This window comes from Hevea brasiliensis, chromosome 14, assembly GCF_030052815.1.
Source record: "Hevea brasiliensis isolate MT/VB/25A 57/8 chromosome 14, ASM3005281v1, whole genome shotgun sequence".
Taxonomy (NCBI): Eukaryota; Viridiplantae; Streptophyta; class Magnoliopsida; order Malpighiales; family Euphorbiaceae; genus Hevea; species Hevea brasiliensis.
The window spans coordinates 23,335,090-23,353,808 of NC_079506.1; the positions used below are offsets into that span (position 1 = coordinate 23,335,090).

Consider the following 18,719-nt stretch of genomic DNA (forward strand, 5'->3'; position numbering starts at 1 on the left):
AGTTTAAAGAAGTAACAAAACACTGAGAACAAAAAGACAATTGATTATAAGAAATAAAAGAAGAGATAGAGTATCACGAAGAGCAATGGGTAAGTCTAGGTTAGAATCATGATCAGTATGAGGTATAGGATCTGCCAACGAAGTAGCTGGTGGAGGATCTGAGTCAGGAATCTCCAATCTCCTGCAATAAACATGAACAACGGGAGGTCGAGTAGGTCTAGAGACAGAAGGAACAGGCTGTGGGAGAGGACTAGACATTGGTTGGACAGTATATATTAAGTGATCATCCTCCTCCCCCTGACTCTCATACACAGATGATTGAGAAAATAATGGAGTAGACTAAAAAAATGTGACATCTGTAGAAACAAGATAACGATTAAGAGTAAGAGAGAAATAACGGTACCCTTTTTGGAGCCGGGAGTACCCAAGGAAAACACATTTGACAGACTTCAGATCCAATTTAGTAACCTGTGGATGAACATCACACACAAAACAGGTACAACTAAAAATACGTGGTTTAACAGGAAACAAAGATTTTGTATGAAACAAAACAGTACAAGGAATATCCCCATTAAGGACAGAAGATGGCATACGATTGATAAAAAAATATGCCGTAAAAACTGCATCCGCCAAAAAGTGTTTAGGAACTTTCATATAAAAAAGAAGAGTACAAGTTACCTCAAGAAGATGCCGATTTTTTCTTTCGGCCACGCCATCTTGGGATGGGATATCAACACAGGAAGACTGATGAAGAATGTCATTTTGTGTCATATAAGACTGAAATTGTGCTGAAAGATATTCTTTGGCATTGTCACTTCTTAATATGCGCAAAGAAATATTAAATTGAGTTTTGATTTCATTACAAAAGGCACAAAAGATAGAAAATAACTTAGAACGATTCTTCATTAAACATAACCATGTAACACGAGAGTGATCATCAACAAAAGTAACAAAATAACGAAATTCATTTTTAAAAGTAATCGAACAAGGACCCCAAATATCAGAATGAATTAACTCAAAAGGGGATGAAGCCCGTTTATTGATTTTAGACATAGAAGGCAAACGATGATGTTTTGCAAACTGACACGACTCACATTCTAATACTGATAAAGACTGAAACTGAGGACACAACTTCTTCATGGTAGACAAAGAAGGATGACCCAATCTACAATGAGCTTCAAGAGGTGTTAAGGTACTGAAGCAAACAAGCGACCGTGGTACATGATTTTTCAGAATGTAGAGACCACCTGACTCACGTCCTCTACCAATAATCTGCTTCGTCGTAACATCTTGAAACAAACACTGATCAGGAAAAAAGGAAACAAAACAATTTAAGGTACAAGTAAGTTTACTAATAGAAAGTAGATTAAAAGAGAATTTTGGTAGACACAAAACAGATGACAAAAAAATTGACGAAATCGGGTTCGCAGTTCCAGAACCCATGATACAACAAGTAGAACCATCAGCTAAAGTAACAGTAGAGGAAGTGAGATTAGACTGAAAAGCAGATAGAATACTAGAATTACCTGTCATGTGATCTGTCGCACCAGAATCAATAACCCATTTAAATGAGAAAGACACAAGGCATGTAGTGGATTTACCTGACTGAGCGATCGCAGTGACAGGGGAACTGGCAGGTTTTAGAGATGCCTGATACTGGAAAAACAGTGCAAAATCCTCTGCAGATACCAAAACAGTTTTCTCAGAGGAAGATACTGTAGAATCCTCTGCTGCTATATTTGCCATCTGTGATCGCTGATTTTTCCTCTGAAGTTACGGACAATTATATTTTGTATGGCCAGGCTCATGGCAATAATAACAAATGACTCTTCTTGAGTCCTTATTAGAACTAACCTCCCCATTACGTTGATTACCTCTGTTGCCTGTAATTCCTCCTCTACTTCCTGTTCTATTACCCTGTTGTCCATTTGGATTACGGCTAATAAGAGCACTACTGGCAGGCTGTGAAGATTGAGTACTCTCTGTACGAAGGACCTGTGTGAACGTTTCATGCAAAGAGGAAATCTCAGAACTAGAGAGAATCTGAGATTTAGCAGTCTCATACTCTGAAGGAAGGCCTGCAAGAAAACTCATAACAGCCAGTTGCTCCCGTTGGGCCTGCTGAACTTTCACATCAGGACTAAAAGGCAACAATACATTAAGTTCCTCATATACCCGTTTAAAATCCATAAAATAATCTGTGAGAGACTTATCCTCTTTCTCAGCACGGTAGAATGCCTTACAAATATCATAAATACGGGAGATATTCCCTTTACCAGAATACAAAAAATCTAAGTAATCTGTCAATTCCTTAACAAATTCACAGTGATTAATTAAACTAATTACCTCACTGTGAATCGAGTTCCAAAGCTGCAAAAACAACCGAGCATCCTCCCTTAGCCAAGTTTGCTGTGTATCATCAGTAGGTGGATCTTTAGTAAGGTGATCATCCTTATCAATGCTACACAAATAGACCCTAACAGTCTTACTCCACTCCAGGTAATTCGAACCATTAAGTTTGTGTTCCGTGATCTTAATCATCACCGAAATCACATCGGAAATAACATTCTTATTGTCTGTCATTTGTTGAGACAAAGAAAACTAACCGAAACACTAATCCAAAGTGCTTACAGCAGCAAAATAACCCAAAATCACAAATCAAGCAAATACCGAAATAGGATCTGAGAGCCAAACCTCAGAAGTCCTTTAATGGTGTACTGGATTAGGCAACAGCACATAGTGGTGCAATGAGGGGGTTGAGGCGACGCCGGCGATGCTGATCGGAGTCGAAATGGCCGGCGGAAGCGTCTCCACGCACCGGTGAGTGAAGAAACGGCAAGAACCTGAGTTGGGCGCGTGAGCCTCACGCGCTTGGATTCCAGCGACCAGATCAGAGGGGACGGCCGTTCGGCGGCCAAGGTCTCTCATGAACTAGGTGGTGAGAACAAATAGTCACCCTAGATAGATGACCTAGGGTAACAGTGGGTTTCAGTCCAGAAACAGACGGGAAAGAAATTTCATATTTAGATTCCTTAATGAACTTGCTCTGATACCATGTAGAAAGAGATGATTCTCCTTAATTTCAATTAATCTGTACATGGGTACATATATATAATTGATTCCTATAATTGAGTTCTACTAATTAGGAAGAAATCATAAATAAGAAATCCTAAATAGGAATACAGAATACAGAATATATAGAGAAATAATATAGTGATTGACTTTCCATAACAACTGGGAATTACCATATCCACTAGAGAATCCATGTAGCACGCATCTACTACATTTCGTTTCTTTTAACTACTTTCACTTGTTGCAGGAATGAATTTGGAATGGTACTACTGATTATATATCCAAACTTCAAAGTTTTATAGCTGGTAGGTGAATGAGTTTAGTTGATAAAAGCAATAAAAAGGATCTCAAATAGATACTTTGAGAAATAAATGGTCAAGGATACTGTCATTCAAATAAGTCAGGAAATATCGGGAAAAAAAAAGTAAATTGTTGCAGGACGAAGCATAAATAAACACATCATTGAATAATGAAAGCAGAAACATTACCATGTTCCAGTTGTTGGATGCGAGCCACCAAGGACTCATTTCCAGCTGAATTAGCATCCATGTCTAAAAAGAGAGATTGGGTTCTAATTAAAAGGATAGTAAAAGTAGGCCAAGAACCCCCAAAACACAGCATCACAGATATTAAATGTCTAAAGAAAAAGCATAAAACCAAGAAAAATAAACAGAATCTCATCAAAAGGGTATCAGCAAAATAACTTAAACCACTCATTTGCAACTTAATTGGTGCACTTTTAATTTAAGCAACAACAACAATAACAATCACACACAAAAAAAATAATGGAAAGTAAACAGTATTTGTCTCAAGCCCCAGTTTATTGGCTTATACATACAAACAAAGAGCGATTTTGTTAGGTAAATTTACCAAATTCCATTAAAAGAGTTCCCTTTGTCTCCAACAACGAAATGAATTTCCATTAAAATAAAAAATAATAAAAAAACAGATGGCCGAAAAAAAGAAGTACACTGAAATAAAATAAATCAAGAGGCAAAAATTGAAAGATTTGGAATTATAGAGAGAAGACCTGAAATTTGGAATTGACGAAACAGAGAGAAGGCATAGAGCAGAAACAAATTATGGTTAGCAGAGGGAGAGAGCCATCTCTCTCCTCTCTTTCTCTAACCCACAACTGCAACGACCTATGCCTCGTATGTACAGTATCAGGAGAAGTCTCCGTTTTTTCTAGCTGGAAACCGTTTTTTATTCCTTCCGTAACTGTCCGATTAGAACGTCCTGTTTGGTTCTTCCATTTAATTAGTCATTTTTTTAATAACTATTTTTTTTTTCATCTGCCCTATATTCGTTACATATACTCGTATATTCCTGATTTACATAAAATCAAATTTCATTTATTTTTATGTAATTATTTTTTATTTTTTAATTTTAATATTTAGTATGATTTTAAAATTTATATCAATTTACTCATATAATCAAATTAATTTTTTAAAATGTGTGTTGTATATAATTATATTTATTATAAAAATTTGTAATTTAATTTTTTATATATTTTTTAATTATTATATAATACTATCGTATTATTATAAATATTATATTATTTAAATTAAAATATTAATTTTTATATTACTTTAATTAATTATATATTAATTAATTATATAAATAAAATATTTTCAATTTAAAAATCATATTTTTTTATTAATCATATTTTTATGAAAGTTATATGCTATATTATTAAAATATAATATTAGTTTAATTATAAATTTAAATATAATATAATAAAAAATAAATAAATAAAAATATTTAAAAATTAAAATAATTTAAATACAAATATAAATTAACTAATTGAATTGAATTTACTTAAATTTTATTATTTTATTTTTTTAAAAAAATTCATTTATGTATATTTTATTTTAATTTTTCTTGCATAATAAAATTATACATTTAAATTAATGTGAAAAAAATATTTATAAAAATAAAAATTAGAATAATTTTTGAAATGAATTTTTTTAGTTTAATGTATTATTATTATAAAATTTTTATTTTTATTATATTGACATTTTAAAATTTTATATTGTGATATTATTTAATATAAAAAAATTTAAAATCTATTTAATATATTTCAAATATATATATATATATATATGTTTGTGGTTTAGATTTCTAATTATAAATTAAAAATTATAATAGAATTTCTGTAAAATAATTTTAAAAATAAAATTTATAAAAGAAAAAATAAAAGTTTATATTATTAATATTTATAATAGTATTTTTATTAGTTTAAAATGTTGGTCTCTTATTCGTATTTGTATATATATTGTAGTCCGTGTAATCTATTATTATAAATCTATTATTTATATTATGTGTTTAAATTTTAATTATATTATATTTTTTAAAAAGATTATAAAAAATAATTTTATAAAATTAATTTCAACTTTAATTATTTTTTTATTTGGAATTCAATGTGTTTGGATATAATATAATTTTTAATACAATAATTAATAAAAAATTAAAATTATATCAATACAATAATATAAATTTAGTCTAATTTATTATAATATCTTTTTTATTTTAATTCTTATCATTTTTTTAGTTTCATTAAAAGTATAAGAACCATGAACAGTTGAATACTATTATTTTCAATGTTAAAAAGAATAAAAATAAAAATAAATTAATAATGTAATATTAAATATATAAATTTAATTAATTAATATATTATTAATATTACTTTTTCATTTATTATTAATGCAAGAGTATTATTTTATAAGTGGTATAATGCTAGTTCTATGATAACAATTTTTAAGAAATCATATTTGTAGTAATATAGATATAAATAAGAATAAATTAATTAGGTTTAAATTTAATTGTCTTTAATAATTTTTTTAATATTGATCTTTAATTAAAATTAAATAAAATTCTTTTAAAGTTCTTGATTTAACAAATTTTAAAATTCATAATAATCTTTAGATGATTTATATTATTTTCATTTTTGCTTTTACAAATTATAGTCATTAAAACATTTAATTTTATTTAATATTCGTAATTTTATAAATATTAATATATTGTTTCATTGAAATAAAAAAATCTTAAATAAAAATTAAATTAAAAAATATATGCAACTAATAAAATATTTTTAAATATATATAATAAATAACTAATTATAAATATAAATTTAAAAATTAGATATTAATAAAACATTTTATCTAATATCATAATACGAATAAATTATATTTTATATTTATTAATTTTTTATTTTAATTAATTTCTTTTTATAAAATTTTATATTTAATTAAAATTAAATATAAATAGAGCGAAAAATTTTAAATTTATATTAACTATAAAATTAAAAAATTTAAATTTATATAAATTTTAAAATTAATTTAAATAATAAAAATATAATTATAATTAATTTTAAAAATAAAAAATAATTTAGACAAAACTAATATTCTCCCTTCTTTATATATTTATGTATAATATAAATAATTAAATTATAATCATGTGTTAATATTTTTTCTCACTTTTATCACTTTTTTTTCTTTTTTTTCTTTCGTGAATTATTCTCCCTATCAAATTTTCTTTTGACTTAGTTCGACAACTTATTAAATTAAAGAGTCAACTTAATAAATTAAAAGACTCTAAAAAATCTCAATCAAATTAGGTACTTAAATGCATTAAATCTAAACAATTTAGCCTTTTAATTTTTGGTTAATTTAGGCATTTACCAGTTAACTACTAAAACTCTTAAAGCATATATCCCTGTCAATTTGTGTGTAAATTTTGGTTTTTATAAACAATTTACATTAATTGACAATAATTTTTTATATACATATTAGAATAAAATAAATGTATTTATAAAATTTTTTATTTTAATTCCCATTGCAACCATGTAATGATAAGATTCTTATCTTTTTAATTTAGACAACATTTATAATATATACTAATAATTTAAATTCAATTTTTATAAACATACTATTATAAAATATATAAGTAAAACATATTAAAAAAATTTTAAATAAAAATAACGTTTTAATTTTTTTATTATGAAATATATAAATATCCTTAATTTTTAAAATAAAAATTATTTTCTATTTATTAATAAATCAACATATGTTTCATAAATAAATAAAACTAGAGACATTAGTCACTTTGGACTTTCCTTTACCTTCTATTCAAGTGAAGTCATTTATTTTCCTTTAGTTTTCTGTTTGTACTTTTTTGTTAAGTCCTTTAATTTCTTTTGATTTTCAACCTTTTATTTTTATATACTCTCTATCTTCAACCATTATTTTTTTTAGAAAATATTTAAATAATCATTAATTTTTTATAAAAAATAATTTAATCTCAATCATTTTAATTTCTTATTTTCCATATATGTAAAAATTCTTTTATATATATATATATATATATATATATATATATATAAATATATATATATATATATAATAGAAACATACCAAACCAAATAGTTTTTTTTAATTATTATTATTAGATTTAAAAATGATAAATATAATTAAAATTAAATTTAAAATAAATTTAAGAGAGCGTCAGAATTAAAAATTTGAAATAATTAATAAAGGTGTCATATACAATAGTTACTTTAAACTGGTTTAATAAAAGTATTAAGTTACTTTAAACTCGTTTAATAAAAATATTAAATAATTATTATCAACTGATAAACCTTTGAATGGCTGCATTAGAGCTATGTATATGCATATATATTATATCTTTATGCATATTTTTTTATATTATTTAATTTTTATTCATCTATTTTAATAACAAAATAAATATGACATAATAAATAAAAAAATATATATTTATTTAAATAATTAAATAAATGATAATATGATATGATATAGTAAATTAATAATTAATTAAATATTTATTAATAAAATAATAATTATATATTTATTTTAATAAAATAAATTATATAATATATTCACTAACAATGATTAGGCAAAATTTACCAAAAACTTCACATAAATTAGCCATTATCAATTATCAACTATTAAAATTTGTAAAAAAAAAAAAATTATTATTTCACCTCTATTTAAAATATATTAATTAATTCTTATATTTTTACTTTTATTTTTTTATCCATCTATTTAATTTTAATCAAGTTTTCTATTAATTAAAATATTTTAAAAATTATTTTTACAGCATTAAATAGCCAAAATTGTAGAGTATATATTTATATTTTTTCAAATTATAGACTAAATAATAATTTTATCTCATATAAGTGCTAATAGAAATAAAGATTTTTAATATTTATACCAATGTGCTTATTGATGGAGAATTCCGATATGCAACGGCAGGGTAAACAATGATAATCTTTCTTATTAGTACCATTAACATGATTCAAAGAATTAATTTGCAATACAAGAAATTTGAGATATGCTATTTAAATTTGATAAATTAATTGCTCATAAATATAGAAATGATCATATTTAAGTACGGATTTGAAATAATTTATAGAATAATATTATTTTAAATTTACTCTAAAAAGTTCTTAATAACTAAGATGATGCTATTTGAAATCCATAATTTAATAATTTCTAATAAAATTAAATCCAAATCCCTTATTTCGAATGTTGATATCCAAACACAAACATAATATTAATTCAAAGACAAATGAATTGTTTAATTTAAAATATTTAGAGACTAACAATAATTCAAAAAAAAAAAAAAAAAAAAAAACTAAACTCTGAGTTTATAGCAAGCTTCAAAATCAAAGTATATGTTACACTAAACAACAAGGAGATTTTAGTGATTTACCATCATAATAAACCTACAAAATGTTGAAGGCATCTCTGGAATAATGTAATCTTGCAAGCAAGTAAAAGCCTTTGCAAGCCATAGAAACTTTGCAGGCAATTACATCAAAAGAATACAATATCATTTATTTAGAACCATCAGCAATGATTCCCTAAAGATGAATAACAAGCAGAATATTATTATCAAAAAAAAAAAAAAAAAAAGATTCCTGAAAAGATTATAATTAAGACTTCTCTCCTACCATCCTACATCTGATTACAAAGGTCATTTTCTACAAAGATGAGTACTCCAAGCACATGCTTCTCCATGTGCATGCATTAATTATGTTCTAAAACTGATTAGGGCTTGTATGCCTAAACAAATTCCAAAACCAATAACCCCAAAGCTGTTGATCTAACGAACGTAAAATGGTCTACAGGCAAACACCTTTATCAGAATGCTACAACCGAACATCTCTATCAGAATCATTTGCTCTGATTTCTTTATGCATTCGAGCTACTCTTTTCTCTAAAATCCATATTGGCAACAAGGATTGACCACAAAGAATAACTTACAGAGAAAAGGGAAAAGAAATTAACAAATTACCATTTGAAAACGTCTAAAAGGGAGAGCTGCCTATGCAATTGCAATCTAGCGAACCACCAAAATCCACAGCTAAATATAGTGTACCCTACAAAAAATGCCTTTCAATATTTACAGATGTGCAACATCAGCATGCGATGAATATCTATCTCAGTGTCAATCAAACTGTCTCATTGCTCCTCATTGACTATCTCCATCAAGCTCGGATCATCTGCATGTATTAGCAAAGCATCTTTGCTCAAAATCTCAAAATGGTAAAAATTCAAAGGTGCATTGAAACAAAAGATGCAAGAGAATCATTACTTATTTCCAGGTATGCATTACAAAGATCATTCAGAGTCTAATGCAAAGAGAACTTCCATGGTCTCCAGTTTAAGAGACTCCTATGTCAAGCAACTAAGATTCAGAAGCACAAAACAAAAAGAAATACAAAAATAAATGATGTAAGGAAAAGTTTCTCAGTTATTGCATGCACACATGCATCATAAGAAAAGAGATGAGGGGGGAGAGGGAGAAAATCAAGGCTCAAATGGAAGTGAAAAACCTTGAATCTATAAAAAAAAAAAAATAAAAAATAAAAGTAGAAGAAGAAGAAGAAGAAGAAGAAGAAGAAGAAGCAGAACCCCTGTCTTCCAATTTGATCTCAAATGCAAGTTTGAGGACTTGCCCAACATCAACATAAACTAAACCCATAGTCACAAAATGACACTGTAATTAAGTTTACCATATTGGGTGGTGTCCTTGATTTCAATGTCTTCATAGCAGCTTCTGCAAATGCTTGTGCTGCTTCAGCATCTGCCTCTGCAGCCTCTGCCTCCCTTGTAGCCTCTTCAGCTTCTGCTATAGCAGCTTCTGCCTCTGCAACTGCTCGAGCAGCTGCTGCAGCAGCCTCTTGTGCAGTCATATTTCTCATCTTGGCTAACTCCGAATCAATCTGAGACTTTGTAAGCATGTTGGAATCATCCTTCTCAACTCTAGGAGATATCCTCTGTCTTCCCTCCAAGAATAACATGGAAGAATTCCTCCTCCTGTCAGAAAAAGTTGAAGTAGGTGCAATCCTATACTTGCGTTTAACCTATAACAACAAAACGTGGAACTGGAATTAGGATCCAACTCCAAAATAATCAAATTACTATTACTATTACTATTATATAGAGACAAACCAAAACATAAACCAGACTTAGTGTGCAAATTGTAGTAGGAATTACAGTTAAAGATCCAGATATCATCACTATGCAGACCATATTAACTATATGTACATGTCTATGACCATATGAGTTTTAGGTACAGATCAAATGCAAAAACCATTTATTTCTTGTTTGGAAAGAATCTTAGAAAAACCTCCATTTAGGATTTAAATCCAGCATTGAATTTTTGAGGCTGAATTTATCTTTCATATGTTATACCAACCACTTATCCAAAACCATAATTTGCATGTGATTGCAAAAGTATATACTATCCAACAGGTAGTGGCATTCAATTTTAGGGCCTAATGATTTGAAAAATAATAAACTTAGGAAAGTTTTTTCAATTGTATCCTGTACTTTTAACTTTATCAAATTGGTTCATAGATTACTAATTCTATTTCAATTATATCCAATGAAACTGTGACATTTGTCCATGCTGAGGTAAGCCTCTGACATGGACAAAAATAGTCAACACAGATCATATAGGCCCTTCTAAAGCCTAATAGCATGGAATGGTAGCTGTTCGCAAAATATTGATCTCAAAAGGAATTTAAAATGACTTCATGAGAGGGCAGAAATTTTGCAAAATGTTGCCATTTGGTGACTCTTAGGGTTCAAAAGGAACCCACTTGCTTATGTCCATGCTTAACTTCCAACTGAAGCAACAAGCAGTAGAGGAGCATGGATGTCATTTTTTGGGGTCCAAAACTAAAAATACTTATGTGAACAGATGTGTGTTAAATTTTATTACAAATGTTACTATTATTTTGAAATGATTTCTTTTAAAATATTACATCCATAGAGCTATATAAGTTAAGAAAAAAAAATATTATAAAAAATTTTTATAAATTAGTATATACAGTCAACTCTTAAAACAGAAAACATTTTATTAATTTGAAATTTAATCATCACAAATGTATGACCATAAACTAAAAAAGAGTAAAACTTATCACATGCAACAATATAAATACCTTATTTTTAAATTTTGTAACAAATATTAAGATTATTTACTTCTCAATTTTATTAAAAATGAAAAAAAAAATTACAGGGGGCAATCAGTGATAATTCGTGTGTGTTTGTGTAAATCTTTGAGCATGGGCACACCCCCTAGACCCATTAGATGTAACTGAAACAAATTAAATAACCTTTAAATCAAATTGATAAATTTAGAAGTATAAGATACAAATGAAACAGGGCACAAAATTCAAAATTTTCATATCACTATCCCTAGTTTTAGGGATTCAAAGCGGTCATGGTTGGCTAGAATTTTCAACAACCCCAAGTAGGGCTGAGCAAAAATCCATTTTAACCAAAAAAACTGAACCGAACTGATTTAATTCAGCTTTTCAGTTTCAGTTAGTATTTGTAAAAAACTGTGGTTCATTTAATTGGTTCAGTTTGGTTAGTTCAAAAAAGAAAAATTTCCTTATCAATAAATTTGACTATAAGATAATCTATAGAGCCAAATATGCTCCTGTTATAGTTAGATCCATGACACCATTATATAAAGAATATAAAGATACTGTCAGTATATCCCAACAGATAACCATTGCACCAAGATACAGATCACAATTACCTTAATCAGCTTGCCATTTGATGTCAAATACTTCAATTTTGCTGACAATATCCTCCTGAAGTCATGAGGTGGCCAGTATTGTTCCTACAGAATAAGCTGAGAAGATTAACTGACAAAAGAAGTTAAGTTCATAACATGAAATTTTTTTTCTAAAAAAATGATGTAATATCTGCATGGAAGTAATATACATGACGTAACAAAACAATAACAAACACAATAGACTGACAGTACAGAAAATTGTCATGCATTAATAGTATCAATGTTACAAATTTCAAAGCATATATTAGTTAGCCAAATAAAAATACTAAGGCAGTGCCACAATGTGTAATTTTAGTATGGTCAAGCAACAGAAAGTTAGAAACTATAATGAAAGTTTCAAATCCATAAGTGCCAAGTTGAGAAAAGTTTCACATTCCTTCTAATCTTGTTTCTATCATTTTTTATCCTTAATTCCTTATGCTGCCTTGAGAATAAAGATAATACCATAAGCTATTCATTTCTAATCCTCATTTTGTTTTCCTTCAACAGAATTAAAAAACTAGAAAACCTTCTGAAAATCATCTGATAACAAATCTCAACAGAATTTGAATCAAAAGAAGTTGAAAAATAAGAAGCAACTGTGACCTCCAAAACAAAATTTTAATAAATCTTAAACTAAAATTTGATAGTTTGGAAATTTAGTAAAAGCTATACAAGTCACTTCAATCTTACTTAACCATGTTAAATTCCTAAATACATGGATTTTTATCATGTTACATCTTAAAATGGCGGAATTATTTAAAGAATCATGCCACTGGTATCCACAACAGCCCAAGTTGGGGAAAGGAGATAAATTGAGATCTACAACAATTACAAATATAAGACTACCTCTATATATGCAGCAATTGTTGTCTTATTAGAACCACCGGGCTCCTTCAAGCTAGTTATAGCCTCCTGTATAAGATTATCCAGCCTACATCAATGAACAGCCAAAAAAGGGAAAAGTATGTAAAACACAAATATAAAATGTTTTTAATGATAACCAATTTGACACTGTAATTTACATCTTCAAAGTTGGATTCAGTTCACAACCCAATTCTAATAAAATTGTAACAGAAAAATAAATTTTGAATCCCATATGCCGTAATGCACAGTTAGCTAAAAAATATGATGGTAGGCAATCAACTAATAAGTACCATTTGACTAAGAGAAAAGCAAAAAAATTGCGATTCTCCATTGGTTACTATTGATTCTTCTTATTACATGAAAGAATCTTTAATACTTTCCATGCCGAAATTAATCCTTACATGTGCATGTCATGCGATTGCCTGTAGAGTCGCAAACAGTTTCATCCAATATTGGTCACACCTTCAAGAGAATTATGCAGTGCCTATTTGAGTAATGACATGTCATAAGCCTGTGTCCTCATCAGTTTCAATAATTTAAATTGTCAATTAATTCGACTTGTCCAAGGACAAGATAGCTAATACTTCTTAACTATATGGTTCCAGGCTTCCAGCCATTCATACAACTACAAAATCCAGTTTCCTGGATATATAATTCCATGAATTCTTGTGTAGGCATAAATATAACATGATTAAAGAACAAACACCTTGACACTGACCAGCTCCATATCAAAAATATGAACGAACAAGTCATATCAACACTACAGTCAAGCAATATGTATGCCACCTTACTCCAAAACTCATGGAAATAAGACATGCTATATCAAGTAATAAGAAAAATTTTCAAACCTTACAGTTGTTCTCATTGGACCAGCAGTCTGCATTGTAGAATTGGCAACCACAATAGATTTAGTATCTGAAATATCTTCATCACTTTGAGCAACAGTATAGAAAGCTGCAGGGTTCTCTTCCTGTTTTGGGACATGGTGAACCCTTTTGACAGCTAACTTAGACTTCTCCCGGGAGCTCCACCCATTTGCCATTACACTCATATTTCTCCATTTATCCTATCAACGTATAAAACCAAACACATTTATCACTCCAATCCTGAAAAAAGTTTTGATTCTGCCATTTGAAAAAGAATTGACAAAAAGAATAGTTATAAATGCCAAACATAATGGTCATCCTAGAAAAATCAAACATACACCTGACTGGAGAAAGGTAAGAGTCCTAACCTTGAGATCCACATTTGATCGCAAAGACAAGACACCACTAAATTCAGGATCTTTAAGTATTGTGCGCCATTTGCCAGCCCCATGTTTGATAACTCCAGCTTTTAGGGCCGTTTCTTCTTCTGCTGTCCATTTCTGTTTTGGCGCACCCATCAAGAGTAGCACAAAGAAACTCTTCAAACGAATCCAATTCTCAGGGAACTAGTGCATTGCACAAGCCCATGCACCCAAAAACAGGAAAATAAGACACCAACAAATAATTTAATCAATACACACAAGAACAAATTATTCTTAATGGAATCTCTTCCAAGTTAAAATAAAAATCAGCAGTAGAATACTCTTCAACCATTAGGCATAGAAACATGCCAATTCGATGACAACAATTAAGTAAAATCAACAAAGCCCTAACAAACAAAAAGGGAGAACTCCAAATGTGAAGGCTTTTACTGCTTAAAAAAAATAAATCAAAAGCAAAGAGAATTCCAATACCCCATTGATCGCATCTATTATTACCAGACAAATGCTGTGATTACGCGGCGAGAGACGAGGCGATGCTCTTTTGTTAATAACATAGACGAGGCGATGGTCTTTTGTTAATAATATATATATATCAAAATATCAAAATTTGATCTTAATTTGAAACGGAGAGGCTCAAGGAGGATTTTGTGTGACCAAACAGATGATTTTTTTTTATTATTTTAATAAAAAATTTTAATTTTTAAAATTAAATTGAAAGAGTGATTTTTTTTTTCAATAATTAAAAAGGTGATTAACTTAATCTATAGAAATTAACTTGCTTATAAATTAACTTAAATTTATAATTATTTAAAATATTAATTAATAAAATATTTAATTAAAATATTTATAAATAATTAATAAATAATTAAACTCGTTTGGTAAAGGAGAGTTTATAAATATCATTATTATTAAAATGTTTTAAAAAATAAATTATTTTAAATAATAAAATATAATGAATTAATATTTTATTATTATAATATTATTAAAGTAAAATATTTAATAAATATTTTATTAAAATTAATAAAATAATTTGTAAATTTATTAAAAATAATATAAATAATTTATTTAAATTATTGCATCAATATAAAATTTTTTAACATGAATATAAGAATAAATAAATTAAAAATATAATTAAAATAATACAATAAAATACTTACTCCAGATCCAAATAAACTTATAAACACTTAATTTATGAGTATTAGAATGAAAAATTTTCTTCCCTTAATTTATTTTTTTTGGACTTGTAACTCTAAAAATGTCTTAAATAAATTATAACTTATAAATTAAAATAAACACCCTTTAAGTTAAAATTAATTATATTAATTAACATTTATTAAAAAAATTGATAAATTCCACTTTTTTATTTTGTACAATACGAGGTTTGAAACTTAACTTTCAAGTATGCCCAATAAAATATATATTTTAAATAATTTCTTTTATATATTTATCATTTTTGAAAGATGTTTTTTTTTCAAAATTATATGTATGAGAAGATTAGTAAATATTAATTATTTTTTTAATTTTATCTTTATTTTTACTAAAAAATAATAACTATCACTATAGTTTCTTAAAGAGTATAATTATAAAGAATTCAAATTCATATAAAAATAAACTTATTAGCAATTAAATTGAATATTTATATATAAATTTAAATACTATATATATATATATTTTAATTAATTTTATATATATCTCGATATAAAATATATATTATAATAAATGCACTATTTTTTAAAATTTATTTATCACCCTCTTAATTATATGAGATAAAAAATAATTTGGTTGAATTAAAAAATATTTTATTATAATTTAGATGTGATTAAGAGAGATATATTTGTATTAAAATATTGTATATATTAATATTTTCAAAATTTAATTATTAAACTATATTTTATAAAATATAAAAATAAATTTCTCATTTAATGAGAATAATACCCGAATTTGGATAGAATATTTACACGAGTACTCTATTCAAGGTCTAGTTAATAATTTTCCATCAATGGTTTATAGCCAACCAGAGGCCTAAGACCTCGTTAAACATGCAATACAACTTTCGGTTATTGCAGTTGATTTCCCGCCAATGCCTTTTAAAAGGAAGCAAATTCTCTACCTTCTCAAGCCCTATGACCAGGCTCAGCAAGCAATCCTACATCTTTCTTCTCAAAAATTGCAAATCAATCACACATCTCAAACAAATTCATGCCCAAATCTTCCGGGTTGGCCTCCACCGAGACATTCACGCTCTCAATAAGCTCATGGTCTTTTGCACCGATCCATCTAATGGAAACTTGAGCTACGCTGAGACAATCTTCAATTGCATACAGGACAGGTGTTTATTCATCTACAACCTCATGATCAAAGCGTTTGCAAAGAATGGTTGTTACAGAAAAGCTCTTTTTTTCTTTGGTAAATTGAGGGAAGATGGCTTGTGGCCTGATAATTTCACTTACCCATTTGTTTTTAAGGCAATTGGATTTTTAGGAGAGGTTTTTGAGGGTGAAAAGATACATGGTTTTGTGATAAAAACTGGTCTTGAGTTTGATAATTTTGTATGTAATTCGCTCATCGACATGTACGCCCAGTTCGGTTTAATTGATATTATGAAGAAGTTGTTTGATGAAATGCTCCATAGAGATGTCATTTCCTGGAATGTGCTCATTTCTGGATATGTTAAATGTAGAAGATTCGAGGACGCTATAAATGTTTTTCATCGCATGCGAGAAGAGGGTGATTTGATGCCTGATGAAGCTACGGTGGTAAGCACTCTTTCAGCTTGCACAGCTTTAAAAAATTTGGAACTGGGTAAGGAAATTCACCATTATGTGAGAGAGAGAATTGAGTTCACTTCTATTATTGGAAATGCATTGATGGACATGTACTGTAAGTGTGGTTGTTTGAGTATGGCCCGATTGATTTTTGAACAGTTGCCTTCTAAAAATGTCATTTGTTGGACTACCATGGTAAGCGGTTATGCAAATTGTGGTGAGCTAGAAGAGGCTAGAGAGTTGTTCGAGAGGAGTCCAGTTAGGGATGTTGTTATGTGGACATCTATGATTAATGGGTATGTGCAGTTTAACCGTTTTGATGAGGCAGTGGCACTCTTTAGAGAAATGCAAATTAGAAGAGTTAAACCTGACAAATTCATAGTGGTTTCCCTACTCACAGGTTGTGCTCAAACGGGATCTCTAGAGCAAGGGAAGTGGATTCATGGGTTCATGGATGAGAACAGAATTCCAATAGATTGTGTTGTTGGCACTGCTCTAATAGAAATGTATGCAAAATGTGGGTGCGTAGAAAAAGCTTTGGAGATTTTTTATGGATTAAGAGAAAAAGATACGGCCTCGTGGACTTCAATTATATGTGGGCTTGCCATGAATGGGAAGACCGTCACGGCACTCGAGTTGTTCTCAAAAATGAAACAAGTTGGAGCTAAACCTGATGATATTACCTTTATTGGTGTATTAAGTGCCTGCAGTCATGGAGGATTGGTTAAGGAAGGTCGTGAGTTCTTCAATTCTATGACAAAGATGTATCATATAAGGCCAAAATTAGAACACTATGGGTGTCTGATTGACTTACTTGGTCGAGCTGGACTGCTAGATGAAGCAGAGGAGTTAATAAAGAAGATACCTAATGAAGATAATGCCATCTTAGTTCCACTTTATGGTTCTTTGCTTAGTGCTTGTAGAATCTATAGGAATGTCGCGATAGGCAAGTGGGTGGCTAAACAACTGGTGAAAATTGGGTCAAGCGATTCCAGTGTCCACACACTCCTTGCCAATATCTATGCCTCTGCAGAAAAATGGGAAGATGTAACAAAGGTGAGAAGGAAAATGAAAGATATTGGAGTCAAAAAGCTGCCTGGTTGTAGTTCAATTGAGGTTGATAGTATCATCCATGAGTTTTTTGCTGGGGATCCGTCTCATTCAGAAATGGGAGAAATATATTCCATGCTGGATAGATTGGCTAAACCATTGTTGGGTTTAGAAAAGAATGAAATCGAGATAGAAGGTTGTTAGTATGTTGTTTTTTCAAGAACTTCCTTCGGTTCATGTATTTTTTAAGTTATTTACGTGTCTGTTATACAAAACATGCTTACATGAGGTGTGGTGAGCTATACCCACTCCAACCACTGTTAACTGATTCTTACAAATCATATATCTAAACATGGATTAACAATCCATTTAAACTAACATCCCTAAATCATGCCAAAACATACAAAAAGTTTCTAACTAAAGAGCATCTAGAAAATTATCATTTGAATAGTAAACCAGAATATTTTCTTTGGACTCCCAGTTTTGCCATCCTCAACACTTCAAACTTCCCTTTAGGCAGAGCCTTGGTTATTATGTCTGCAATTTGCTCATTTGATCTGCGATGAATAAGTTGAACATCACCATCCTTCGTTGCTTGTCTAATAGCAAGAAACTTCACA

The 18,719-nt window shown here is 28.8% G+C and overlaps 3 protein-coding genes across 8 annotated transcripts in view; 1 reads left to right on the forward strand and 2 right to left on the reverse strand.

Moving 5' to 3' along the window:
- The window catches only part of LOC110648455 (uncharacterized), a 29,494-nt gene extending 19,963 nt beyond the window's left edge, over nucleotides 1-9,531 (reverse strand). For 2 of the 4 annotated variants that reach the window (XM_058135071.1, XM_058135069.1), the window contains exons 1-2: nucleotides 4,103-4,262; nucleotides 3,561-3,623 (exon numbers count right to left, since the gene is read on the reverse strand). In XM_058135071.1, the coding sequence (XP_057991054.1) occupies nucleotides 3,561-3,621 (61 nt within the window). In that variant the 5' untranslated portion in view covers nucleotides 3,622-3,623; nucleotides 4,103-4,262. Of the gene's footprint in view, nucleotides 1-3,560; nucleotides 3,624-4,102; nucleotides 4,263-9,390 lie in introns of those variants that run through there. The other 2 variants (XM_058135070.1, XM_058135072.1) reach the window with 2 other exon arrangements.
- On the reverse strand, nucleotides 8,910-14,833 carry LOC110648453 (telomere repeat-binding factor 1). Of its 3 annotated transcripts, none has more exons than XM_021802683.2 (8): nucleotides 14,756-14,833; nucleotides 14,270-14,467; nucleotides 13,884-14,101; nucleotides 13,018-13,102; nucleotides 12,151-12,234; nucleotides 10,112-10,462; nucleotides 9,691-9,770; nucleotides 8,910-9,598 (listed from the first exon to the last, which is right to left on the reverse strand). In XM_021802683.2, exons 2-7 carry the CDS (start codon nucleotides 14,417-14,419, stop codon nucleotides 9,717-9,719), a joined length of 942 nt encoding a protein of 313 aa, XP_021658375.2. In that variant the 5' UTR covers nucleotides 14,420-14,467; nucleotides 14,756-14,833; the 3' UTR covers nucleotides 8,910-9,598; nucleotides 9,691-9,716. The 3 variants fall into 3 exon arrangements, with proteins under 3 accessions (XP_021658375.2, XP_021658376.2, XP_057991057.1); XM_021802684.2 differs by having other exon boundaries at nucleotides 14,780-14,832; XM_058135074.1 differs by lacking the exons at nucleotides 9,691-9,770; nucleotides 14,756-14,833 and having other exon boundaries at nucleotides 14,270-14,735.
- A 1,460-nt stretch (nucleotides 14,834-16,293) lies between these two features.
- Nucleotides 16,294-18,477, forward strand: LOC110648450 (pentatricopeptide repeat-containing protein At1g31430). Its single transcript, XM_021802682.2, has one exon. It carries the CDS (start codon nucleotides 16,324-16,326, stop codon nucleotides 18,301-18,303), a length of 1,980 nt encoding a protein of 659 aa, XP_021658374.2. The 5' UTR covers nucleotides 16,294-16,323; the 3' UTR covers nucleotides 18,304-18,477.
- The last annotated feature ends 242 nt before the right edge of the window (nucleotides 18,478-18,719 follow it).

Coding starts and splice junctions, on each gene's coding strand:
- LOC110648450 (XM_021802682.2), top strand. CDS start 16,324: ATGCAATACAACTTTCGGTTATTGCAGTTGATTTCCCGCCAATGCCTT.
- LOC110648453 (XM_021802683.2), bottom strand. CDS start 14,419: ATGGGTGCGCCAAAACAGAAATGGACAGCAGAAGAAGAAACGGCCCTA. Junction 14,102..14,269: donor GATCAAATGTGGATCTCAAG/GTTAGGACTCTT, acceptor ATACGTTGATAG/GATAAATGGAGAAATATGAG. Junction 9,771..10,111: donor CAAGGACACCACCCAATATG/GTAAACTTAATT, acceptor TGCTTGACATAG/GAGTCTCTTAAACTGGAGAC.